The sequence below is a fragment of the Astatotilapia calliptera genome, chromosome 15 (genome assembly GCF_900246225.1).
Source record: "Astatotilapia calliptera chromosome 15, fAstCal1.2, whole genome shotgun sequence".
Classification (NCBI taxonomy): domain Eukaryota; kingdom Metazoa; phylum Chordata; class Actinopteri; order Cichliformes; family Cichlidae; genus Astatotilapia; species Astatotilapia calliptera.
Genome location: NC_039316.1, coordinates 16,168,660 through 16,195,790, shown reverse-complemented (window position 1 = coordinate 16,195,790; position 27,131 = coordinate 16,168,660). Strand labels below are relative to the sequence as shown.

The window sequence follows — 27,131 nt, the reverse complement described above, 5'->3', positions numbered from 1 at the left end:
TAGCCCTGGGAAAACAGTAATCTAGATGCTGAGATAGAGCTGAAGTTGATCTTCTAAGAAGGTAATGAAAAGATGAGTGATTAACTTTCAATTTCTGTATTTATTAATAAATGGAAAAGAGAGAAAACAGCTCAAATGAGTCTTGAAACATTTCTATTAAGTATTTTTATTTTATAACTGTATTAAACGTCATCTGTACAAAAACCATTGTTGGGTTGAACTATTCTGCCCGTGATGAAAAAGACAAATAAACAAATAAAGCTAACAGTCCAGTATTTTACACCTCCTGTATGACCCTCAAGCTGACACCAAATGAACATCTTCATCCACATCCACTCTGAGGCACTAACATCGCTTTTAAACCGGGACCTGTCTGTTGACAAAAATAGCCTCTCCATCAGTGCCGCACACGAGACACGGACCGAGCACGTCCAGGCTGTTGACAGACAGCGTCTGGCTGGGCAGCATGTGAGTCGTCTCCAGGCGGCCTTTGCTGGAGTCTCCACTTAGCCAGGCGCTGATCAGGGGCTGCTTTCCTCCGGCTGGAGCCATTGCACTGCGGGAGACCATGCTGCTGTTTCTGCCCCCTAAAAATACAAAAACACTTATTACATTATGAACATAGAGGAATTAATACTATACTATATTTTATTGAGGAATAGTTTCCCAAGGAAATTTACAGGCCAACTTGTTAACTCCTGGCTGATTGAGTGTGAGACAGTGAACAGTACTAGGTGTAACTCTTGCCATTTTTACAGGTGTTCCACAAGGATCTATTCTTGGTCCTCTTTTATTTGCTCTGTACATAAACGACAAAGCAAAATGGGATGTCTACCAGCCTAAAGGTTGATGGTTCAGTCCCTGGCTACTCCAGTTTGCATGCTGAAGTATCCTTGGGCAAGATACCGAACCGTGAATTGCCCCCGATGTACCAATTGGAGTGTGTGTGTGTGCACAAATATTAGACAAGGTGCTTAGGTATAGGAAAAAGGCACATGTATGGATGTGTCTGTGTGATTCAAAAAATCATTCTGAAGGAAATTAAATTAGTTGGAAAATAGTGTAAAAACAATCATATTTATGCCATAAAACTGACTTGCCTTGTAAGAAGGAAGGCATGTCTGAATGGGAGGATGTCTCCCAGTGCAGCAGCGAGCCATCCTCTGAACATGTGAACAGGTGATCTGGGTTGGTTGGGTGGAAGTGGACCTCCCACACTGTCAGGAAAACCAAAGACAGACGTATGAAACCATTATTTACACGCACAACATCTTTTAAATTTCAGTTTTAATACATCTTCCCACAATAAGCCGACTTTACTTTCAGCTGTGTGTGCCTCCATCAGTGAGAAGGGTGTGTTGCCTTGTCTCACATCCCACACACAGAGCATGCCATCCTGGCCTCCTGTGGCCACGATGTGCTGCTGGTTCGGATGTCTGTCCACGCAGTGTAAAGGAACTCGATCCCCTGACCTGGATGAACAGAAACCAACTCATCAGACTTGCTTATAATTGAAATAAACAGGAAGGAGAAAACAAAAAACTTTTAAGAATGCATTTTTTAGAGCTCTTACAGGGACAGAATCTGTGACGGTGAGTTGCTTTGCTGTCTGAAGTCCCACAGTTTGAGCTGACCGATTGAGTTCACCGTCAAAATCTCTGTGGTCCTCAGATAAGTCACCGCATGGATTGTGCTGCTGTCGGCATTCTCTATCAAAGGTTAAACAGTCCAAGAAAGATCTTAGTTTCAACTTGTTTCACACAACTTAAAAATAACTCTGCTTCTTGAGCTCACCGATGACTCGAACCACTCCCTCCTGGTCAGCTCTGAAGACGACGATCCTGCCATCTTCACCCACTGTAACAATCTCCGGGCTGCTGCAGACGACGCCGGTGCAGGGGGCGTTGTCACAGGGATAACGATGTGCTCTCGCCCAGAGCTGAGACACTGAAATGGTCTGTAGGCAAGAGAATTGAAATGAAGTGAATCCAATGAATCCAATCCCACTGAGCAGTCTCTCATTCCCCTCCTGAATAAGGCTTCACTAAAACCTATTATAATTTAGTTTGATGACATGGCGGAGGTTCTCACCATATGTAAGGAGTTATAGCTGTACCACTGTAGTTTCTTGGTTGAATCTTTGTGTTTAGTATTTTACACACAAATGTCTGGTTGCATACTTTTATTGTGAAGACGCTGACGAAAGTCTACACTTTGTTATCTCTAGTCAAGGGTTAAGAGTGAGGTCCAGTTCAGTTTACTGGTCTATTCTGGTTCGTTACAACATATTCCTGTTTTGCACAAGACTGACTTTAAAGATCATTACAAAGCAATTATACAACAGTTTTAATTTCCTGATATTTTAGTTTAAATATATTTCGTTTAAAAATAAAAGCTCAGAGTAGAATCACTGCTGCTTTGTGTCGATCTGATCAGGATCATTTCGGAGGTTTTCGCGGCACGCACGACCGGGAGGGGACCCTGGGATAGACCCAAAACCCGCGGGCCGCTTTGTTAGGTACACCTGTTCAAGCGCTCGCTACAACAAAAAGATTTAACCTGCCAGTCGCATGGCTGCAACTCAGTGCATGTATGTAATCATGGTCACGACGACCTCCTGAAGTTCAAACTGATTATCAGAAAGGGAAAGAAAGGTGATTTAAGTTACTTTAACATGGCGTGGTTGTCATGGTGTCAGACAGGCTAGTTTGAATATTTCAGAAACTGCTGGTCTACTGGCATTTTCCTACACAACCATCTCTAGGGTTTAAAGAGTATGGTCTTAAAAAGATAAAATGTCCAGTGAATTACTGTCAGCTGAAGACAGGAAACCGAGGCTACAGTACACATGGGCTCAACAAAACTGGGCAACAGAGGACTGGGAAAAACATCACCTATTCTGATGAGTCTCAATTTTGGCTGCAGCATGCACAAGTTAAGGTCAGAATTTGGTGTAAAGAATGCAAAAGCAGACAGAGCCATCCTTCCTTGTATCAACAGGTCAAGCTGCTGGCTGAGTAATGGTCTCCAAAGTCACCAGATCTCAACTCAATGATACAAGAGAATTAGATCATGGATGGCCAGCTTGGAGTCAGCAAGGTGTGTATTAACAAATAGACTATTAAGTGTATCCCACCTGCACCAGGAGTACCTCAGGATCCACTAAGAGGAACTCAAAAGCACTGGTAGAGAAGAACACATTTGAAATAACATGCTTAGCATGTTTCCTCCACTATCCAATATTGGATTATTTGAAGATGATGGATGGATTGGCTTTCTTCAATCTGGAGAACAAAGGTCATATCAAGCTCAACACGAGGCATCCATAAAACATGACATACAGCACCTGGCTGTTCTGGTGGTGTCGAAAGATGGTGACGGCTCCTGTTGATGATGCTGTAACTATTCTGTCCTGGTCCAAAAACTGCAAATACATGAAGGAAAACGGATCAGCCTTATTGTTGAAGTTGTTAGTTCCACAAATGGGAAGGATAAGACTAAATGTTCTGCAAAAATAAAAAGGTATTTTTATATACATGAGCGTGGTTTTAGTAAGACTAAGACATCACAATAAAAGCCTAAAACAGTGATTTGAGTGCAAAGTAAAAAATAAAACGATTCACAACACCACAGCAGTTTTTAGACCTGGCTAATGAGCTACACATCGCAGTGAGTGGCTTACCTGGAGGTCAAGAACATCTCCATCATGCTTGTGTTCACATAAAAGCTGCGGGTCTCCTTCAAACCCATCTTCCATACCAGTGCTTAAATTACTCCCAATGGACCAAATAGAAATCCTGTTGTCCTGTGTGAGACACATTTGAGCTGGCTAAGTTAAATTTGAACACGTCTTAGTCATTATAGATAACTGGCACGTATCAGTAAGTATCCTACTGTCTCCGTGAATTTGGAAAAATACCTGCCTTACTGTTGGAAAAAAAATGTTCATCTATTACATTTATGTGGAGAAAGATGGCCGATATGTCACATTGTTGTTTATTACATGTCTTAAATTGTACTCTTATCGTCACAGCGTTTACAAGTCAGCCAAAGAGCAAAACACTTAAAATTCCGTTATTTTGCAAAGAAGTTTGGCGGGAGGTCCATTTTTTTTAAAGTGTCAACATGCCAACCTCGTTGTCCCATGAGCCCGTCGCAAAGATTTCTGGCAGTTGCAGATCCGAATGTGACACTGGCCGCCATTTCGTTTTGCTGATTTTCTGGGATACGTATTTAGCGTTTATACTCTCCATGGAACCAGATTCCTGCGTAAAATTAACGATCAACTACTGATGTTAGCTTAGCAATCATGGGTAAAACCAGAGCAAGGTACGCGCCTGCTGTCAAAGAACTAATTGACCGGAGAACTGCTACTCTTTGTATATCCGGTCTCATAGGGGGCGCTGGCGAGATGTTTCAGAACAAATGGGGCTCTAAGAAGCTCTAAATAAAAATGTAAATTTCGTTGGGTAAGCATTTTTCTTCTGGCAGACTTCATCATATTAGAGAGGATTAAAATGATAATTATGTCTATTGCAATAAAATGTTCTTCTGTAAGTTTTAGGGATTTCAAAGGTCTGTGAGCTACATTGCAGGTAGCTGCCATTTTGACTCCAGGCATGATAGTTTCCCTAAGAAATTCCAAACAGCATTAAAAAATATTTTATTTATTTTGAAAATATTATCGATGCGTATTTGCAAAAAATAGAAAAATATCTCCGCATTATTGTCTGGAAGAAGAGGTACATTCTTATTGTATCTAATTAGCCAATCAGCTCATTTGTGTACAAAGGTTTTATTTCGAAGGGGAAGAGTTGTCTTAGATCATCTCTGGCACCTACTAAGTCGTATGTAACTACGGTAACCCAGTGAGACCAAATTCAGCGCTTCTCACATTGTTTGCTATTTCCCGCCACCTAGCGGCCGCTACCTGTCCTAACTGCGGCAAATCTGCGTTAAGCACAGTGCGGAATGTGGCTTTGCCCTTGCATCAAACACCGTGCTTGGACACATATCTTATAAAACAGATCAACTTTTATGAATTAAAGGGTAGTGCTGTGTGTGTGGTGGGGTGTGTCTGAAAGGGGGACTCGCCGTAAACAAAACAACAAAAAAAATAATAAAAATCAATCGGATGGCCGGTGACGTATCCGCCGCTCCGCCGTCCGCTCTGGAGGTTGTCAGCTTCATCGGCAAAACGGTCGGCGCAGGCGCGGCACTGACAGCTGCTGTCTACTTACTCCGCAAAGTCTGCTTAATAATGGCCTGGAAATCAGGAGGAGCCAGCCACGCAGAGCTCGTCAACAACCTCCGCAGTGAGTCTGCATGTTTTTCTAAAAAAAAGCGGCGGCGGCGGCAGCGACGCTTTTGCAGGTGCGTCGCCTGTAAATGGTTTAGTTTGGACGTTTAAGGTTAGCACAGAAGCTGGCTGGTTGCTAAGCTATGTGGTATGTTGTTGTTGACCTAGCAGCAACTCTCTCCACCCCTTTCCCAATTCACGCAAGGTAAAGATGCATCCCTTGCTGCGTTTGCAAATAACCAAGCCAACTCTTAACACTCAAATGACCTCTCCTTTGTTTGCAGTCAAGGGATTTTTGTGCAGCTAGAGCTTTTCGGCGAAGGTAGCTTAGCCTGCTAGCTCTATGTGCGTCATTTGGGACGCTGAAAGCCAAACGGCAGCGGCCCTGCCCACATCCACTAACGGCTGCCCGTGTGTCGTCCACTTTCACGCTGAATTGCAGTGACAGCTATGCATGCAAAAGCTCAGTTCGTATCGGTGGGTGAGTGAAAATGGCAGCTTGCTGTGTCACAGCTGCGGTGGGAGCAGTGACTCAGTGCTACTACGATCGATCCCATCAATCCCACATGGTTCAATCATGCTGTCATGAGGTAGCGCGAAACTTAGTCACTGACAGCTCTGCGCAGGCATGTTTCCCACATGCATTTCTGTAGACCAGAGAGTCCACTTCTGGTATAAGGTTATCTCCCAGGGCTATTTATAAGCTTTGCAGCTCAGCATATCATTACAAGCTTTAAGCTTTTGGCCGAAAGCTCTGTGGTTTGGGCCTTGCAGGGGAAATGTGCTTCACAAAGGAACAGTAAACCAGGGGTTTTCTGACTCCAAACAGTCGTTCTGGGGTTGTTTAATACAAGTTTGTGCATGTTTCTTTTATTTGGTTATTAGTAGCAATATCTTTGAAAAATATTTTTTTAATCACGACCCTGGTAACTTTCCTTTGATGGATGGCCAAAACGTCTTTGGGTTTTTATTTGTAATATGCAGGGAAAAAACGGTAAACACGACTACAACAAAACTGATAACAGGAAAGGGGGAAGCAATTATACCAAGTGTGCAAAACGCGCAGAAGTGCTAAAGTAGCAGCTGAGATATGGTCAGTTTAGAGTGTAGATGAGACAGAAAAAGAGAAAAACCCATGAAACATCAACAAAATAAATAATATAATAGGTACAACAACATTAAAGCAGATAAAATAATAAAACAATTACAAAATAGATTAAATAATGAAGTAAATATTTAAAAAAAGGCCCTGGTTAGATCATAAAATAGAAATAAATCTAGAAAAAGGAACAGACTAATCAGTGAATACAAATAAACTCATGCAGTGCTTAAAAAAAAAAAAAAAAAAATCAGCAGAATTGCACCCCTCCCAATCTGTGACCCTGATAAGGATAAGCCAAAGAGGATGGAAAATATTAGTTAAAACAAATGAAGTAAATAACATTAATGTCTATAAAGCATTCTCAGTGAAAAAGCCAGACAGAAAAGGACAATTTGAAGTTTTGAACACTTCCAGCTCCTCTTGTGTCAGTGTTATAAACTAAAAAAAATTTAGGCATGAGCAAATCAAATCCTAGTTAAAGAGACCGAAGCCGGTGCCAACATTTCTGAATCTGTAGGAACACCCCTGACATATTTCTGGGTTCATAAATGAGTCCACACAGCTTTCCATTACTCCATTATCTTTGCTGCAACAATGAAACCATTGTTTTATATATAAAAACACAAACAAACAATAAAATAAAATAAAAACTCAAATGAAAACTGACAAATTCATGAAAGGAAAACCTTTTCACGATTAAAACTACGCCCAATTAAAGGTTCATACTTGGGGGGGAAAAAACCCCTACAACCTTTTAAGTAATTTTCTTTTCTTGAACTTTCATTTATTTGTTTTCAGTTGAATTAATTAATGTGAATTAAACTAAAAACGCCACAGGCTGCTGAGCAGTGGATTTGGGCTTTTATGGATGGAAACAAAGGACATAATTACTGCGGAACAGAAGAAGACGCGGTGATTCGTTTATTGCAATTGTCTTGTTTTAATAAGCTTTGGAAGCCAAAATTCTCATTAACATTAAATTTTGCTTACATGCCGAGCTCTAGCTGGACCTTTTCAAGCCTTAACCTCTGCAAAACCAAGCTTGTTGTCAAGAAAAACACCCAAATATTTGTAGCTCGACACCTTGATAAGTGTTGGTGGTGTGACTGTTGACCTTTTCGTAAAAAAATCATGTCTTTTCACTTTTGAAATGATCCAGCTCCTTACCTTCAAGAAGCCTGATGATAACTGAGTCATCAGCTAATTTTTTGTTTCTATAACTGCTGCAGGACTCATTATTGTACATGATGATAAGTTTCATTATTAACAAAAACTTGCACCTGGTGATATTAATATGGCTTTAGTCCATATTAATGGTGTTATGAATTTAACTGGGAACACTTACTGGAAATAGAAGCATAAAAAGCAACAACATATAAAAAGAGTCAGGATTACCTTACCTAACCAAAGTCTATGTACTTGCTTGTTATTTTGGGGTGTTTGCTGAAAAGAAAACATTCCTTTTAATGATAATTACATCAAATTAACTGAATTAGCCTTAGCATTAAAACCCTTTTTTTAGTGAATCTGTACAAAAAATACATTTTGTATTAGTCTGGTGCAAACTGAAGTCAGCTCAGTGTAAAGTTTTACCTGTGTGGTCATTACTCGCTCCACTTAACTGGACACTGACCCATTTAGACACATGAATGGCTTGAAGTTAACCTGAGTTTGCGTAAGCTGCATTTAAGCAGGTCACACGCAGGACGCATGCTAATTCCTGAGTTCTTCATTGTCTCTGTCCTCCTGGTCAACGCTCAGGACCGGTCAGAAGGTTATTGGTTTGATGCTGAATGACTCATTCATCTTTAAAGTTCAGCAACTAGTCCTGTGCTCTAGGAAATGTGAAGCATGCCTCTAAGTTGTTCACCTTGTGGGTTTCAATTTTAGAAACAGTGTGAAGTTGGAGTGTTTGCTTGGTGAATAATTAAGGATGGGAGGATCGTGGCTTGAAATGAGCCATTCGATATTAGTTGTAGATGTTCGCCTGGCAGCTTGTTTCTGTGTAATGTATCCTAAAGTGGCTCATGGATCAGAGGGTGAGGGGAGTTGGTGATGACAGCAGAGCCGGCTGTCGTTGGCTTTTTCCTGCCTCTGGCACTCACTGCTAAAGGATCCCGTTAGGAGGGATTATTGTGAAGACGCTTCTTCACGAAGCTTTTTTGTTTGTTTCTTTGGTGGCCTGTCTGTAACCTTTGGTGTTTCTCTGCTGCACACATACTGGTCAGCACATATGGGTCACAGCCTGTGTTTAGGCTGCAATTTCTGCATTTTCTTCTTTGACAGTAGTCAAAAAAAATGCTTACTTTGATTTTCTTTGCTTTTTTTTTCTTTGGTTTGCAACTTCATCGTCATCATGCACATTCTCATCTTCCTTCATCTTATCTTCCCCGAGAAGAAATGCTCAGTGCGTCATAGGAACTCTCCTTTCAGCTCAAGCTTATTGCAGCATAATTAAGGATTGGTTCAGGCTCCTCTGATCCAGCCCTAACTCTATGTTTTGTCAAAAAGGAAAGCTTTAAGTCCAACCTTAAAAGTAAAGAAGGGTGTCTGTCTCTTGAAGTCAAACTGGGAGCTCATATTGGAAGGCTCTGCCTCCCATTCTACTTTCAGAAACCAATGAAGGGGCCAATGAAGACAAGCTGATATGGGAGAAACATGACCTGTCTTTCTGGTCCTGGTTGGCTCTCATGTAACATGGTGTATACTTTACCCCACTTTTTTCTTAAAAACAAGATCCAAGTTGAATTTTACTTAAATTTCACTTAAATTAGTTGAATTTTACTGAAAAATTTTCATAACCAGGGATGGAGATGGAGGGACCTGATTCGCTCAGGCAACACCTAAAAGGAGCAGCTGAAAGCATAAGAAAACATCATCTTACTTTTGCCTTGCAATTGTCACCTGGTTGTACAAACCCCAATGCAGAGGCTTTGGGTCCCACAGTGCGACAACCACAGTTTTCCCTGCTCTGACGTCTGTTTATAGCTAAACGGACGCAGTGAGCTGAGCCTTCACGTTGCACATTTCATCATGTAAACATTAATTTCTGCCTTAAAACACCAAATTAGAAAAATTTTCCCACGATGGCTCCAAACATCCAGACATGTGTGAGTGATCTTGGTGTTGACCAAAATAATTGTAATTTTGCCAGTAATCCTGATTTATTTCTTTACTTTTTTCTCCTGATCATCTTTGGTATATTTTTTTGAAAAACACGATCATACATGCCTAATGGGTTGATAAAGCGTGTTTGTCTTCCATATAAACAAGGGTTTTGGCCTTCCCTCAAATTAAAATCACCAGACTGATAAGAATAATTGCTTAATTCACTTAAGCATGAAGCATGTGTTTATGCATCTTAATGGTCAGAAATAACAGAAAATACTCGTATTTCCCTGGAGTAAGGCAACACAGATGTTTTGCTTTAACTTTGTGTGGACTGCTTGTACTTAGATGTGTAGTCACCCCCTTGAAACTTTGTTCTGAGCCAGGAAGAATAATAAATACCTGATAAATTAATATACTTTACTGCAGTGATGCAAAAATATGAAAATCCAGTAGTTTGTTAGAGCAGTCCTGTTCATGATTTGGAAAAATGAGGCTATGTACTAGTAAAAGTAGTTTATTGTTGTGAATTTGCTGTCTCATATCTCTATATTGTGTCCTCCTTCATTCTTTTTGTCTGTCTGATTCTGCTGCGGGATTATGTAATATATATATATATATATATATATATATATATATATATATATATATATATATATATATATATATATATATATATATATATATATATACCTTGTTCTTTTTGCCTCCTCAGAAAATGGCATTATTAAATCTGACAAGGTCTACGAAGTCATGCTTGTCACAGACCGAGCACATTTCTCTAGGCTTCACCCTTACATGGACTCGCCGCAGTCAATAGGTACGTCTGCTTGTGTACTCGCTCGCGCATCGCCGCACGGAGATCTGAGATTCAAACTAACCAAACCTACTTCCTGTCTTTTAACCAAAAGGCTATCAAGCGACCATCAGCGCCCCACACATGGTAGGACTTTAAAGACTTTCAGACATTTCTGCTCCCTGTGAATCACAGCTTTGAATGGTTTTGTTGTTGTTATTGTGAAGCTTGGTCCCATTCAGTCATTCCTAATCATCTATTTTTAGTAGATAACAGTAGCAGTTAACCAAATCCTCACAGTTTTGTGCATTTGTGCTCATTGTTGGCATGTTTCAGTCGAGTAATAGAAGCTTAAAGTGGATCCGTTATGTTTTTCCTTATTTGCTGCTGTTGATGGCACGGGAGATGCCCATTAAACATGCCCAGGGTTTTCTTTTGTTTGTTTGTTTTTATTCTACTTTTTGTTCTGGATGATGTCACAGAGAACGATGTTTCCCAGATGTTAGCTTTTTATTGAGGTTTTTGTTCATTTATTTTTATTGTTATTTATTTTTTTGCAGAACTAATCATTTACACCTGTAGTTCCCAGGAAGGTCGCGTGAAACTTTATGGCGTCTGTGGCAGTAAATCATGGCAGCAGCCTCTTATAGCCCTTTTCTATTAGTATCATCTCGACTTGGGAGAGGAGCTAAAACGGCTTGTTTCAGACAGAAGGAATCGTACAAAGCTACAAGAATAATAAATATAGAGCTGAGGATGAGCAGGATAGGTCCACTTTAAGCATGAAAAACTGAAACAAGCCTCACAGATGGCCTGCGCTGGGATTACCGTGTGTTAGCCTGTGCTGTGTGAGTGATGGGTTGAAATGCTATTGTCTCGTTTTGCCTCCCCAGCACGCCTATGCCCTGGAGCTTCTACATGACCAGTTGTATGAGGGAGCGAAGGCTCTGGACGTCGGCTCCGGCAGTGGGATCCTGTCGGTTTGCTTCGCACGAATGGTGAGCCACACACGCGACGGGTAAACACAAACGACTTCTCTTTGGTGGCATTGTTGATTAATTGAGCTGATTGATCCACTAATATGTCAACCAATCGATGAAAATCAACCAGATTGACTGCGTTGAACATTGTGAACGTCGTGATTGAACTGAGCGCGCCCCCCACACTCTCTTCATCCCTCTGCGCTTTACAGGTAGGTCCTAAAGGGAAAGTTATAGGAATCGATCACATCAAAGAGCTGGTAGATGATTCTATAAACAACGTGAAGAAAGATGACCCCAGTTTGATAACATCGGGCCGAGTCAAGCTAATAGGTAAGACATCGCGGATGAAAGCTTTATATCTTTGTTTTTTCAGCAGACGTTTGTGGGTTTTGAGGAAGGGCTGCTGCTTCCTTGATCCGACCGAACAGCAGACAGTTTAATGTTCCCCGGTGGAGAAAAAGGCAGCAGTCAGTAAACAGTGTGCAGCTCTAAATAATTGAGCAGTGAGGACTTTTACCTCCTCTGAAGGGGGGTTCAAGAGCAGTTCAGTGAGGGGATTAATAAGAGCAGTGATGCTTATTTTTTCATTTCTCTGTTTCGTCTTCCATTTCGTAAATCACTTTTTACTGTATGTGATTACAGGTGGTTGTCGGTTTTATTAATAGCAGTGCCTTTGTTGATTTATGTTTTCTTGGTCGCATTCTTTATCAGTTCTCTTTTGGATTCCTAATCGGTTTTCTGTGGTTAGGCCTCTGCAGGTTTTCACCATCAGCGCAGCTGTTTTGCTTTTACTCGGTCTGAAGAAATGGCATGCACATGATTCAGGTTTGCAGAAGCTGCTCTGCCATGAGTCTGATTTCATTGTTTTATGTTGCACAACTGTTGCCAGTTGCCAGCAGCGACTAGTGGAGTCTGATAGATGGGCAGCCTGGATTTCAGACCTTATTCTGAAATCTTTCTGTATTTAGTCTGTTAATAACGGCACATACGGGTAAAACAAAATACTCGCAACTGGGAGATAAAAAGAAGCAGACCAAAAAAAGATTTGTCTGCTGATTGATTAGGTAAAACAACTAATGATATTTAATGGCAAAGTAAAATTAGAGACACCCTTTGAGTCTATAAATGTAAATAAACAAAAGCAATCTGTGATATGAAAGTAACTCCCAGCCCTAAAATACTGAAATATACTAATATTGAGATGCAGTTTTATCAGCATTACTCGGCTATTTCTGGCTTCTCAGATCAGGTAAATTGTTATAAATGTCAGATGCAGCATTGGCCAAGTAATGTGTCTCGTCCCACCCTGTGAGGACATCCATCAGTGTTTTCAGTGCGACAGCTTGTGACTGACGTTCTGCTGCTGTTTCAGTGGGAGACGGGCGATTGGGCTACACTGAGGAGGCGCCGTATGATGCCATCCACGTTGGCGCAGCTGCACCCACCGTTCCCCAAGCTGTGAGTGTCTCTGAATTCTGCTGAGCACATTGTTACCCTTTACTTTACAACAAAGGCTGGATACCTAAACTGTAAACCTGCTTCATATTTAATTTAGTGTGTTTTTATATCTGATCCAGTATGACTGTATCTAAATAGAATCCCTGGAATGTATTTTTAAAGCTGACTTGCTGTCCACCGCTGCCTCTCCCTTCTGCCTCCCTCAGCTTCTGGACCAGTTGAAGCCCGGCGGGCGGCTGATTCTGCCCGTAGGTCCGGCGGGGGGAAATCAGATGCTGGAGCAATATGACAAGATGGAGGATGGCAGCACCAAAATGAAGCCCTTGATGGGGGTGATTTATGTGCCTTTAACAGACAAAGACAAGCAGTGGTCCAGGTGGAAGTGACTTCCTTGTCCCTCTCCTTCTCCCTCTCTCCTTCTCACAGTGGCAAAGGTGAAATGGTGTGGCTTGGAGCAAGGCAATGGATCACAAGGGGCTGCATTTTGCTGCTTGTTGACATTTTTTTGCTTCTTCCATACCATACCAACTAGCTGCACGTTTCCTTCATCTTCTTTTAACCCCCGTAGCTCTAAATTGGTCTCAATAAAAGCTGCCTGATTAATGCACTCTGCTCTGTTTCAAACATGAGGGAATGAGCTGAAATCACAGCAGGTTGAAGGCACATGATTGGTTTCAGGAGCATGACTGCTTTGCCAATTTGGAAGCTTATTACCCAACTTCAACTCAACTACTTTATCTGATAATCTTTGAAAGATGAAAACAACTTTTCTAATGACGTTTTATCTTAACATGTTGCATGCGGTCTTCTCTTTTAACTCTGTTTGCATGACAGCAAGATTTCTGCTTGTTTTTCTTGCACCTTGCCTCAATTTTTGTGTGTTCTAATATTTAAAATGTGTTTCTCACAGGGATGAACTTTGAAGAGGAACGCAGTCCATAATCCACCTTTTAAGTTTGAACCTGGAGAAAACTTGGAATGGGTCGGACAGCCCTTGACATTTTGTTCAAAGCATAACAAACGTGCTCTTTTTTTGTTTGTTTGTTTGTTTGTTTGTTTAATTCTAACAACGGACTAGAGTTTCACATTTGATGACAGCCCCGAGGGGCTGCGAGGAAAGACTGCTTGACGCTCTGCACAGAAATATCGGAGAGAGATTTATTGTTTTTGTTTTCCAGGTCTGCATCCTTTTTGGTTTGTGTTCGTTTTAACCGCTGGATTTTTAGTTTTTTCTTTGTTTTTTCTTTTTGTGGTTTCACCATTTGATTTGCAGTCAAACATTTTTCACAGCATTACATTTCAGCAGCATCAAAGCTGAATGCAGGAGGAACCCCGGAAAACCAAGACGAAGAACGCCTGAGCCTGTTAGATAAATCACCTAGCTACAGTCTCTGTGTGTGTGGATCATAAAAACTGTAGACTTCTCTGCTAAAGTATCAGCTTTCTTCCCGTGGCATCAGTGTTAAGAACACAAACACACACATAAATTAACACACAAAGCCTGATGTAAACCCCCACCACACACACACACACACACACATCCTGTTTTCATGTGCAGCACGTAAAATAAGTATCGGATCGTACCGAACATACTCCGAAGGGAGCAGAGCACTAATGACACCGACACATATGCACGCACATACAGGCTGTGCTTTCCACTTTGATGTGTTGCTTTCTGCCGCTGGTTTCCATTAACAATTTGTGCAGGCTCCTCTGGTGACTGACACTAAATGGGGAAAGTCACTGCTTTGCCAAAATAAACTCCAACAATATAAAGCAAATGAATGTCTGTTTTCTTGATGAAAAAAAAAAAAATCATGAAATGAAAAAAAAAGCACATTTTATTTTGGGTGATCTGAGTGATGGATTATATTTGGCTTTCACAGTTGCTGGAATGGCATAAAAATAAAGAGATGCTTATGTTTTTGTCTGCCTTTTGTTATTGAATCTGTTTTGTACAAGTCTTATTTGCACTTGCTAGACACAGTGTTAGGTACACCTTACTAATCCTGGGTTTTCCTTCAGAGATAACTTAATTCTTTGGATTCAACGAGGTGCTGGAAACACTAATCAAAGATTTTAAACTGATAGCATCGCACGGTCACGCATCCATGGTGTGAATCACCTGTTTCACCACATATCAAAGGTGTTCTATTGGATTAGGAACTGGTGACTATTGAGGACATGCAAATCATGTTCAAGAAACCAGTTTGAGATGATTTGTGACACGGTGTGTTATTCTGCTTGAAGGAGGTGGTTCAAAGGGATGAAGATGATCACAAACCATATTCGGGTATGCTGTGGTGTTTGAATAGAAGAACCTTAATAGAAGAAAACATCTTCAACATCATTACGCCACCACCAGCAGCCTGAAGCTTTGATACGAGGCAGGATAGAGCCATGCTTTCATTCAAATGTGACGGCAGTAATCAAGACTCATCACATCTATTCAATACGATTTATTCATAGAGCGCCAAATCACAACAACCGCTGCCTCAAGGCACTTTATATTGTAAGGTAGACCCTACAATATTACATAAAGCACTGGTGAGCATCAGGTATGCTTTTAGAGTATTCTATTGACTAATTGTGATGAGTCTCTGCCAACTGTAGCATCAGTTTTCTGTTCTTAGCTGACAGTAGTGGCACCCAGAATGGTCTGCTGATATAGTCCATTTGCTTCAATGTGTGATTCAGAGATACCGGGGGTGTAATGAGTGGTTATTGGAGTTGCTATTGCCTTCTTTTCAGGTCAAAGCAGTCTGGCCATTCTCTGATATCACAATGCATTTCTACCCAGAGAATTGCTGCTCACTGGATAGTTTGTTTTTCAGACCATTCTCTAAACCCTAGAGATGGTGGTTTGGGGAAACTCCCAGATCAGCAGTTCCTGAAATACTTGGATGAGCCCATCAGTCACCAGCAAACATGCTACATTCAAAGTCACTTTAATGGCCTTTCTTCCCCGTTGTGATGCTCAGTTTGAACCTCAGAAGTGTTGTCCTGACCACATCAAAATTCCTAAATCCACTGAGTTGCTTGCAGTGATTGGCTGATTTGCAATAAGGAGCAGCTGAACAGGTGTACCTAATAACGGAGCAGATGAGTGAGTAAGTTGGTACTAAATCTAGAATCAGTTCCATGTACAGCCACAATAGAAGACACAAAATGGCTGGGCATACCTCGATAGAAAAAAAAGATTAACAGATTCAGCCTTCAAGTTCTCTTCTCCATCAACAGTCGAGTCACTATACTTGTTGAAATATATGCTGATTCTCTAAAAGAACCAAGGTGGAACTGGCTCGGCACACCATCAGTAAAAAAGACAGGGCTGTGATAGAAATCCAGTTTTCTTCACGCCAAACCCTACACTGCGACAAAGTAATGAAAAGTTGGTTGTAAAGCAAAATGATTTTAAACGATTTTTTCTTGACACGATGGACTAAATGTTTGATTATCAAAATTCCAGAAATACAAGAGGGAGAGACGAATCTCTACAGATATGATGATCATCTCTAAATAAAATCGTTTTGGCAAATCCTGTTGTTAACATATATAACCCCGGTACTTTTTAATTATATAATAAACTTTAATATGTTACATGAAAGACAGCACTTTGGGGGAATACATTTATCAAAATAAATATATATATAGATATATGGAATACACTCCAATTATGTTGCCTTATTAGAGAAAAATACGCAACAAAATCATACAGGACTAGAAATTCACCAAAAGACTTTGCTATAGTTTTATATGATTCTGGCAAACTTTAAAGGAAACATATCATAATTTCCAGCCGCATAATATAACATTTTTGACTTAGCAAGAGTAGCTTCATATGATTCATAGTTCAAAATAATGCTTATTATTTTTATTTGGCATACTTGGCTTTAAAACAGACTATGCTTAAATTCAGGGGACTAAAGGTCAGCAGAAAAGCTCATGAGCAAAGCTTCGAGTGTTTAATTTTTCATTAAAAAAATAATGTTCATTAAACTTCACACTTTACCAAACTCACTCACACCCCACCTACTGTGACTCTATGCTCTACAGTCTGAGAAACACTGCTTTATTTTTCTGTTTATGCAAATATTTTATTACAGGCTGTGTTGAATATTTTGGCTGCCTGACCTTTGGGGACAAATTAAGTACACTCTGTTTTTCTGAATAGCTACAGGCCATAAACAGAAGGTTTGACAGGTGGGTTGGGTTTCTGTCCTCAGACCCATGAATGTCCGTGTGGCTGATAGACCAAATTTGGAATATCTGCTCTCACTGACATCCTAAAGAACCAGCAGGAAGAAAAAAGGACCTGAAACAGCATTTAACAGAGTCTGAAGCCTTCTCGCTCACATATGCTGACCACATGATTAGACTCTGATTATGTTTGACATGAACATCCACCATTGCAAAAGTGTGTATATGTGTTTATGTACATGAAAAAAATCAGGTCCTATAGGACTGTAACAGGCACTCGATGCTTTTTGTGTCTGCCTTACGGCAATTTAATGGGATTAAAACACACAGCAAAAATATGGCACATTAAAGTCGCACAGAGGCAGAAATAGCGCATGTTTTGTGCAGTAAAATGAACATGTTTGTCTCAAAGTAACCAGTGTTTAATTAATCAGTTGTAATAGATAAGACAAGTGTCTATTTTAGTATCTGTATCAGAAGTAAAGGAGAAACGCTGATATTCCATCAGTGATTTTCTTAGGACATAAGTATGAATTCACAAGCATCTCAGTATGTTCGCTGAATCTATCAGCAGCTGATATACAGTGCCAGTCAGAGGGGATCGGTGTGGAGGTGTTCGGCAACGTTCACGGCAGCAGAGCTTTGGATCTTTCTAACAGGAAACGAGGATAAATTAAGAGACATCGAAGAAACGCAGAGTGCAAATTCAGAACGTCCTGGATCGGGCTCTGATGGTTCTTTTCTCGGGTCTCTGATTGGCTACAGGTACATGCCATTAATGAGGTAATCTGACTCCTCTGTAGTGAGGGGACGCGCTTTCTTCAGTTTGTGGCGGACGAGCCTGAGACGACAGCTGATCATGAGCAGCAGCAGGGCAGTGATGATTAGGCCAAGTGCCAGAGGAAGGATGGCACCTGGAGAAAGAAATGCGCCCCATTCAGAAAAGGTCATCGGATAGAGAGGGAAGAGCCACAAAAAGCAGACAGAAGCTCTGGGTCTCACCTGACTCTGGGACTGGGTGTCCTCCCATGACTGGAAATGGTTTGGAGATGGGGGCGTCACTCACTGCTTGGCTCTGGGTGGCTTTAGGGGAAGCTTAAAAAATAAAACCGCTTAGATGAGAAAACAGCTGACTCACAACACTGAATTATTGACATGTGTTTGATTCTTTGGATGAATATACCTATCTCAGTCTGCTTGGTGACTGGAGGAGCCACACTGGCAGGTCTGAAAGCTGGACCTAAAAGGTGTTCGTACATAATAAAGTCAATCTTACTACAAAATAAATCAATCAAAATGAATGTAAGGTGGGCTCTCACTTTTTTGTATGCATTCACTGACACAGTCCAACTCCTGGAGGAAGTTGTTGTGGTTTCCCTGGCAGCCTCCATACAGGAAGTGTTTGCACTCTCCCACATTTTGGTCGTAGTACCACCGTGGGAAGGTGCCTTTACAGGGTCCCACAACTGGAGCAGCAGCACATGGGTCTAAAGGAACAAGACACGGCCTTTATATTTAACACATTTAAATGATTCTTGCACAGCAATGACACCTGTTCAGAGACAGTAGTAAAAAAGCAATATCCTCTTTAGTGGCCAGCATGGGGAGACTCCTCCAGCTGGCAGAAGACTTCCAGTTGTGTAGAAGTCAGTGGTAACAGTCCTATGTGCCCTTGATCTGTGACCTCAGTAAACAATTTTATGGGCTCAGTCACCAGCTTCAGATCATAATGAATACAACAAAATGAGTTTATTTTGGAATGTATGCTAATTATTAGAGACAGGAAGGCTAACAGTAGTGTCCTCAGTTTCACTGTGCTGATCCCTCATTTGTCACATCGAGTTGAAAAAAATCAACAGCTCAAAGTTGAACACTCAGGTCGAGGCAGGAAGATGAAGTACATATTTAATACAGCCTTTCGTAGCTGGTGTTACAATTTTAATATCAAACTCTTCAACATTTGTCCTACAAATGGATTCAGGTAAATTGATTTTAGCATCAATATTAAATACTATTATGTAATAAAGAGATACTGTTACAGTATTAAACATACTGCCATATTAATAGAATGGCACACCACTCGAATAACCCTGACTTTACATCTTTGGGTGAATTCGGAAACAGCGAAAATGACTGTATCTGACTATTTTCAGTGTATTTTCTACTTAAACAACTTAATACTGACATATTAATAATTAAGCATAGAGGGGCACTACTACTGTTCACTGAGCCTCATCAGAAATGGTCTCAGTGCTAAGGTGGCTGTGAAGAAGCCATTCTTAAGGAAGGGAAACAGGGAGAAAAGGCTGATGTATCCCATATTACACAGAAACTGGGATAAAAGTCAGTGGCAACATTTCTGATGGAGTGATAAATCCAAAATGAAAGTATTTAGATTCAGTCTTTTTACTGCCAATTCAATAAAAGCGTAGCTTGACAGAAAAACACACAATGGAACACCATCAGTTATGACTTGGTCTTCACAGTGCCCGGACCTCAACATCATTGAAGCAGCGTGGGATTATCTTGACAGAGAACAGAACAAAAGAGGGTCAACATCCAAAAAACAGCTTTGGATGTCCTTCATGAAGCTTAGAGAACTACTCCTGAAGACTATTTACAGAAATTACAATAAAGTTTATCTAAGGGAGTTTGAGCTGTGTAGAAGAATAAAGGTACGAACTCTGTTTTGCTTTATATACTGTATTTCCATGTGTGCATGCATTTCTTGTTTTTCTAGCAAAAGATAAAGAAATGAAGGGTGACCAAAAGACTGCTGTTGACAATCTGCAGCTTTTCTATGTTTGATATCGGACATCAAACAAGCTTGGCTGTAGGACTGTTGCTTGGACTTTGTGTCTAAATAAAGAGATAAAGTGATACGGATATCTAAGATTACTTCGAGCCCTTCTACCAGCGACTTAAGATATCATCCAATGTCATCATCCACCTTGAGTGCAAAGGTCAAAGCCCTCTACACAACAGTGGATTAACTATTTTTCCTTTTGACTTTGAGCACTAAACAATGAGGTATCATCTTAGTTTCCTAAGAACTTGGACGTGCATTTGTCAAATGAAGAAAAGACTCCTGAGAATCCACCTTGAGCACAAAATATCTATAGTAAAACAGCAGTGTGGTCAGTGACATTCAGGGATCGGATGGCAGAGCGGACAGAGGAGCTTTGTTCCAGCACTCAGAGTGGATGCAGGCAAAGAGCTGCTTTCCCAGGGACCGCAGAGTGGCCCTGTGGCTTTGCCAGCATTTTGAGCTCCGTGCCATGACTCAGTGGCTGCCTACAGGCTCCATCTGCTTCAGTACCCAGACACACCAAACCCTCTTGGTCTCTTCACAAAGGGGATTCTGCACCAATGACACAAATTCCTGTATCCTACATTTTCATATTCTTCTGTTTCTCCTTTCCTAAACAGACTGCAATGAAGAAATGCTCCAAAGTGTGACTAAAGTGCTTTAAACACAGTTAACATCACCATTTTATATTAATTGCCTAAATCTGTCTAATAATGCGATAGCTGAGTACACTGTAGACATGGGCTTTCATCTATAAAGGTTTTGGCTGCACACTGTCTCAGTCGTGGCGTTGCCTCGTTGGAGGCTGGGACTACGCCATAAAACGACCTCTGTGATAACACATGCCAACCTATTTCTTCAGAAAATAGGTTGTACTTTATATTTCCTCCAAAATAAGCTTTATAGTCCATATGCTTTTTATTTCAGTGTCTAGCCCTGGACAACAAAGGTTGCCTTCCTTTCTGCTGTCCATGCTGCTAAGAATAGCTTCTTTATTTTGCTAAAAAAAAAAAAGCTTCATTATTGTAAAAATAGAAAGAAAAGAAATAACTATTAGTATTTTGTTGACCCTGCTTGCTTTACAGGTGAACTAATAACTTCAGCATCACTTTTAAGAACAGGCTAGCAGTTGGCCAATCAAACTTGGCTTACATACTGTTTTACTGGAGCCAGACCGCTGGCTGTGACAAACGACTGGCTCTAGTTTTAGTGCAGACGTCCAGCCCAACCAGTATTAATGCTAAATATTCCTGAAACTCTTTACTAATTACTAACATGAACTCTGTACAGATGTTGTGTTAACAGTTGGTTAATTTTTGCTTTAATGGAATTTCTTATGTTGGACTTGCGGCACCATCTTGTGGTTTACAGTGGTTATCATGATGGAGCGAACCCTGTCCCTATTTCAACTTCACTTTATATCTCTGCATCTTGTACAAAGGCTCCTTTTAAATAAGTGTTTTTCCAAGTACCTTGGAGCATGAACACCACCAGAGACGTTATAGGAGAGAGCCAAGGCACTCAAAGAACCCCGAATAGAAATTTATGGGAGAACTACGGCCTTCCTTGAGAGCCAATCAACAGGCAGTCTGGTGATTTATGAGCCAATTGAATTGTACTGAGGCATGTCCGCAAAAGACTTTCACAGTATGTTAACCGTGTGCTGGCAGGCATATCTGAACGTCATAGTAAAGATGTAGGAAAGCATCCTTATCATTGGTCTGGTGGGGTGAACCAAGATGTCGATCATGTTGGCACTATGGACTGAGCCATCAATCAAGCCACACTCCTGTGAAACTTTGAGTTGGTGCTGCCGAAGTACAAGTTGTGGGAGAAAACATCTTTTTAAACCTCACTTTAATTTAAGTGCTTTTAAAAAAATCTTATCTGAGTAGTGATTCTATATTTGCTGCTTTTATATCCCCGAGAACATTAAAATGACAATTTTAAGATGCCTTCAGATTGGTTTTACATGCTTTTACAAGGACTTTGACCTCTCTACCTTGACTGACTGAAGCTTCCTGCTCACTGGCACTTTGAGAAGGAGCCGCCTTGCTTGTGTCTTGCGGTGTGATGGTCTTTCTGGCTCCAGTCGGGAGCATGGAGTCGTCTTCAGCTTTCTTTGTCTGAGCGACAGGCCGCTGAGGGCTGGGCAGGTCCACAGCGTGGGTCACTGACTTTCGGCTGCCATCGACTAGAAAAAAACAAAAGAAGCCATCGCTTAAGGGAAGGTATGTTTATGGATTTTTGCTAGCATTTATATTGATGAAATGACTCAAATAATTTCAGCCTTACAAAAGACTTCTATTATCCACTCATCACATAAATATAATAACAGCTATTTTACTCACTGGTTGTAAATTTGATCTTTTAAGACAGCTGTACATTAGCATAACACATACTTTTTACAGGTTAATTGACCAACGGCTGTCTTTTTAGTCATGCTGGCTTCAGCTGAAACCTGAGTGAGTTCGGGCTTGTTCAGAAGCACACTGCCATATAAGAAAGTGTCGTTCTTGATTTATAAGAGAAAAGAGTTTTGTACTGAAATTAATTAATTTTATCTAGTATGCATAATCATTAAAAACTTTAATAGAAATGAAAATTGGATTCGTCTTCCAGCTCCAACAAAGTGAGTACTAGGTGTTTCCTACAGTTTGGGCAGAAGTCTTCGTCTGAGCGGTCTGGACAGTGCTGCTTCCCATCGCAGGCATAGGTGATGTCAATACAGCAACCGTCATCACACTTAAATTGGTAGTTTGAGCAGTGACCGGTACATACTGTGGGCACAGATAAGAATACAGTAACTACACATCTTCTCTCTTAAATGGTAAAGGAATATGTCACAAGTCACGCACCCTTTAGCGGTAATCAGTGCAGCACAAAGGAAGTTGCAGAACATAGATGGAAGTTTTGGTGATTCATTACCTTCTGCTTGGTGTTTTGGAGCCAGTACGGTGACAGAGATGTTATCGGAGCTCTTCTGTCCCGCCGTGTCAGTGACTGTCATCTGAAACGTGTAGACTCCTTCCTGGAGGCCACTGATCTTCAGCAAACCTGGATGTGTTGACTTTAGAGCACAAACAAAAAATACATCTCTGAAGCAATCAACTTCTAGACTTTTGTTTTGCCAAATTAAAAAAACACCTAGTGAGGACTTCTGTAAAACCGCACTGGGTTTTAAACATGTAGCAGTATATGCATCATGGATCATACATCCATCCTACTTACTTCTCTGACAGACTGGCTCAGCTCCACTGGCACAAGAACAGATACAGGAAATGTTCCATACCACATGCAATCAATCCTAGCAATGCACCACATCTGTGTAGCAGAGAAAATCTACTCTCTCATGCTAACGCTTTATTTTATCTTTGCACAATCACAACACTTACAGTCATACTGACGCCATCTGATCTTTACTATGCTGTTTATATTACATGTTTTTTTTGGCTTCCTACATGTTTTTAGCATTTTGCATTTTTGAATTGGACATATTTTTTGTTGTTAGATCTTACAACATTACATATTAAATGTAATTATTTCACTTTATTGAATTTATTTTTATTTGATTTTGACAAAATTTATTTTCTACTTTTCTACTTTAAGCTAATAAGGTCTACGTAAGGTCTATCTATTATCTTATCAATAAAAATCTGTACCAGGGCAGGATATACAATACATATACATAGTAATAAGTGTTGTGTTGTTTCTCCTTAGCCTTGATGATTTTGGTTTTGTGCAGAGCAGAGCAGAATAACCTATAAAATGCTGAGACTGGACATCTTCTGACAGCATCACCCACTAGTTTATCTTCCAATTGTTTCATTTTCCCCATACCTAGGTTCTTAGATTTCATATTAGATTATACTGCAGAGATTTTTAGACCAAATAATATTTTCCATAACTTGGCCCATGAGTTTTATATTATATTACATTATATTATATTACTGTTGCCATACATAATTTTTAAGAGTTGTGCAACCTGCTATGAACAGAGAGTTGCTCTGTAATGAGCACTGTGTCAACATGGTTCTGTACTTTCCTGCCAATTGTTTTCATTGGGAGCTATTTTCTGTTAAAGGTAGAAAATACAGAAAATTAGTGGTTTTAATATTTACATAAGAACAGGAAAAGCTGTGCAGGGTGTTTAAAATCTCTTTAATGTTATAACCACAGGACAGTGTCTTGTATTGCTGCTTACCTAAGGGCAGTTTAGAAATAATAAGCTCTTTATTTGTGTTGATCTCTGCACACAAGCCACTCTGTTGACTTAACTAATGAAAATACCCAAACGCATTTAGCTTTCTGGGTATTCATATTGCAAATGAAAACATCAGAGACACCTGAAGGAGAGAACAATAGAGATGTATATATGTGGATCTTTAGTCTAATCCTTTGTCACCGCCATAGTTAGAGGCTTTCATCTACACCTGTATAGACTGTATTGACTAAGGCACATGCTGACCTTCATATTGATGGCTGTGTCTCCTTTAATCAGACTCCACTCATAGCGGCGGATCCCGTGGTCGTCCACGCTGTCACGGCCATCCAGCACAGCCCAATCTGTGGGCAGCTGGATAACCACATCCTGTCCAGCGTCACTGCGAGGAGGCTCATCCACGTCTGCAACATCAAGCACAGGTAGATGGAAAGTGTCCTCTACATGCCTCTTTATTTACTCTCTTCATCCAATTTTCACATTAAATCATGTTTGATTCTATCGCAGGCTAAAACATGATTAGATATTTTTTGTTTTTTATTCACATATATCCTTTTAATTCCATTGCTCACGCCCAAAGCCCCTCACAAAAACATCTGCTTCTATTCTCAGGAGGGCAAGGCTACAAACCTATGAGGCAAATCATTAATCCTCTCTACTGCATTATCTGGATAAGAAGCAGGTGCTAAAGGCTGGTTCTGCTGTTAAAGTCAGTTTCTGTCAGCTGTTACAAAGCTGACAGAAAAGTTTTTATCCTGTTTTAACAGCAGGGTTTCCTGGTGGGATTAAATAAAAAAATACAGTAAAGTGACAGAAAATTACCCAAATAAGGTTTTTGCCACAAACCTGAGGAAAATTAATAAATTACTTTTGGTATCTTAGCTTATAACACCTCATATAGAAGATTACAAAAGCCCATCCAATATGATCATCGGTGATCTAATTATAACATCATAATTCAAGAAATAATTGCTGTCATAACAGGAAAAACATCCTAATGAATAATAACTTTTTCAGCAACCATTAGCAAACATGCTATTTTCTATTGCTCCATCAATTTTACTTAAACATACATGAAGGCATGGACATCCTATCATTTTCTAAATAACCTATCAGTTATAAAACAGTTCTTAACCCAGTAACTAACACTGCGTGTGTCTGCAGGGTCTCCCACCTGCATCATCCTCATCAGGAGCTTCTTCTCCGGGCCTCCGGGCTGAGTCGCTAGATGAAACAGGGAGGTGTCCCTGCGTTGTGTTGGGAGTCCGGCTGTATGTCGTGAAGCCTTTCTGAGCCGAGAAGGCGCACACATTCTTACTCCTGTAGGTGCAGTTAAACAGGTAGCAGCGGAGACTGTCCCCGGGCTGCCTTTGGTCCTCGTGAAGCACCGCAACTGTGCAGTGAGGCTGGGAGCAGCAGGCGTGCACACAGTCCTTCCTGGTGTACACCTTGTCCGGGGCCAGCAGGAAGGTGGCTCCTTGCTCGATGGAGTCCTTGGCCCGGATGATGCGATCCCCCGCGGCACTGAAGTCGCCCACGCAGGAGTCCATCACTTCACCTGTCCTGTAGGTCTGGTCCTGCTGCAGCTGTTTGCGGAATTCCTCCAAGAGCTCCTCCACCCCGGATATTTTGGATTTCAAGTCCGATATAGGCGAAGATCGAGCGTCGATGCTGCCAAAGGTGAGCAGCAGCAGCAGCCCTACACAGGCGAGCAGCAGCCGGGGATGCTGAAGCAGAGCCATGTTGTTGATCACACAGTCAGACGGCGTCTCCCTCTGCCTCCGGCTGGCCTCCCGCTCATGAAACTCCTTCCCGGCACAGACGGCCTTCCTACATTAAATATATCCCTGTTAATATCGTTTAACGCCACTGCTAGGCTGAACAACCAGCTGTAACCGTAGAGCCGCGGAGCTTACAGTTCGTCCTTCGACTGTGCTGGAAATCTGCTGTTGTCATGGTGAGGGGGAGTCGGCGATGGCTGCTGACGTCACGGGTATGAATAAACAGGACGAAAAGCAGCTCACCTGTTAACTGCTCTCATCCACCGGCGGGGGCTGTTTGAGTCAGTGTCGTATATTTTTAATTAATCTATCATGTTAAAATAGTTTTAAAATCTAAAAATCTTTTAAAATCTTAACTAATGATGATTTGAATAAAATAAAAGACATAAAATATAAATAAATTCAACAAATACATGGAAATAAGACTTCCCATCTCTCCTAAACATTGATTAAATCTTTACTATCCCATACTGCATTTATTTATTTTATATTTTTGCTCATTAAAATTTTAATTGAATTATGAATGTAACTGTTAGATTTTATATTTTCATGAGTTTTTCCTTTGTTGAATTATCAAGTGCTACTAGACTCTCCCTGATATTATTAATAGTGAGTGATAGTAAGTGTAGCCTTGTTATGGATTGTTGGAAATAGTATTTGTATTCTGTACTTAGTCTGTGGGGGGGGGGGGGGGGGGGGGGGATCACACAAGATTTAAGGCCAACTTCAAATTATACCTGTTAACTTTTTAAATATCTTTAATTCTACAGTCTGGTGTTTATTTGCTTTCCTATATTTGCATATCTGTGTATAAACCTAGTTTAATAGGCAGTGCTTGGTAGCAATGTCCCCTTCAAAACTGTTTATTAACATATTACGATGACTACTTTGTACCTTATTGCATAATATTAGATAATTTAATCCAAACCAATGCATTGTGCAATAGAGTTTTGGTATTTTAACTGTTCCTAAAAAGAGATCCAAGTGTGCTCCTCAGGGTGCTACTAAGATAAGATAAGATAACCTTTATTAGTCCCACACATGGGAAATTTGTTTTGTCACAGCAGGAAGTGGACAGTGCAAAAGTTATGAGGCAAAAATTAGAATACAATAAGAATAAATACAGTACACAACTGTACAGAATAGAATAAAATAAAATACTATATACAGTAGAATAAAATAAAATAAATATACAATAAGATAAAAACAGAATACAAATACAAATACTATATACAACTGAGTAAAAATACAACGATGACAGAAAGGATTATTGCACTTAGTATTATTGCATATGTATGGATGTGTGTGCTTGATCAGTTAAAGTCTTTATTATGGAGTCTGACAGCAGTGGGGAGGAAAGACCTGCGAAATCT

The 27,131-nt window shown here is 40.5% G+C and overlaps 3 protein-coding genes across 6 annotated transcripts; 1 reads left to right on the top strand and 2 right to left on the bottom strand.

Annotated features, from left to right (window-relative positions):
- Positions 1-146: 146 nt before the first annotated feature.
- Positions 147-4,367, bottom strand: nup43 (nucleoporin 43). Its single transcript, XM_026143214.1, has 8 exons — positions 4,134-4,367; positions 3,683-3,805; positions 3,347-3,424; positions 1,795-1,957; positions 1,574-1,709; positions 1,321-1,472; positions 1,101-1,217; positions 147-587 (listed from the first exon to the last, which is right to left on the bottom strand). Exons 1-8 carry the CDS (start codon positions 4,251-4,253, stop codon positions 358-360), a joined length of 1,119 nt encoding a protein of 372 aa, XP_025998999.1. The 5' UTR covers positions 4,254-4,367; the 3' UTR covers positions 147-357.
- Positions 4,368-5,137: 770 nt separating this feature from the next.
- On the top strand, positions 5,138-14,676 carry pcmt (protein-L-isoaspartate (D-aspartate) O-methyltransferase). Of its 4 annotated transcripts, none has more exons than XM_026194551.1 (8): positions 5,138-5,315; positions 10,225-10,329; positions 10,421-10,452; positions 11,199-11,303; positions 11,498-11,618; positions 12,661-12,746; positions 12,953-13,180; positions 13,657-14,676. In XM_026194551.1, exons 1-7 carry the CDS (start codon positions 5,261-5,263, stop codon positions 13,130-13,132), a joined length of 684 nt encoding a protein of 227 aa, XP_026050336.1. In that variant the 5' UTR covers positions 5,138-5,260; the 3' UTR covers positions 13,133-13,180; positions 13,657-14,676. The 4 variants fall into 4 exon arrangements, with proteins under 4 accessions (XP_026050336.1, XP_026050335.1, XP_026050338.1 ...); XM_026194550.1 differs by having other exon boundaries at positions 5,139-5,315; positions 12,953-13,122; XM_026194553.1 differs by lacking the exon at positions 5,138-5,315 and adding an exon at positions 5,393-5,504 and having other exon boundaries at positions 12,953-13,122.
- Positions 14,677-16,598: 1,922 nt separating this feature from the next.
- lrp11 (low density lipoprotein receptor-related protein 11) lies at positions 16,599-25,965 on the bottom strand. The gene is made up of 9 exons (XM_026194549.1): positions 25,152-25,965; positions 24,224-24,381; positions 22,684-22,825; positions 22,410-22,535; positions 21,758-21,949; positions 18,266-18,433; positions 18,130-18,186; positions 17,949-18,041; positions 16,599-17,860 (listed from the first exon to the last, which is right to left on the bottom strand). The coding sequence occupies exons 1-9, from the start codon at positions 25,717-25,719 to the stop codon at positions 17,706-17,708; spliced, it is 1,659 nt and encodes a 552-aa protein (XP_026050334.1). The 5' UTR covers positions 25,720-25,965; the 3' UTR covers positions 16,599-17,705.
- Between the last annotated feature and the right edge of the window lie 1,166 nt (positions 25,966-27,131).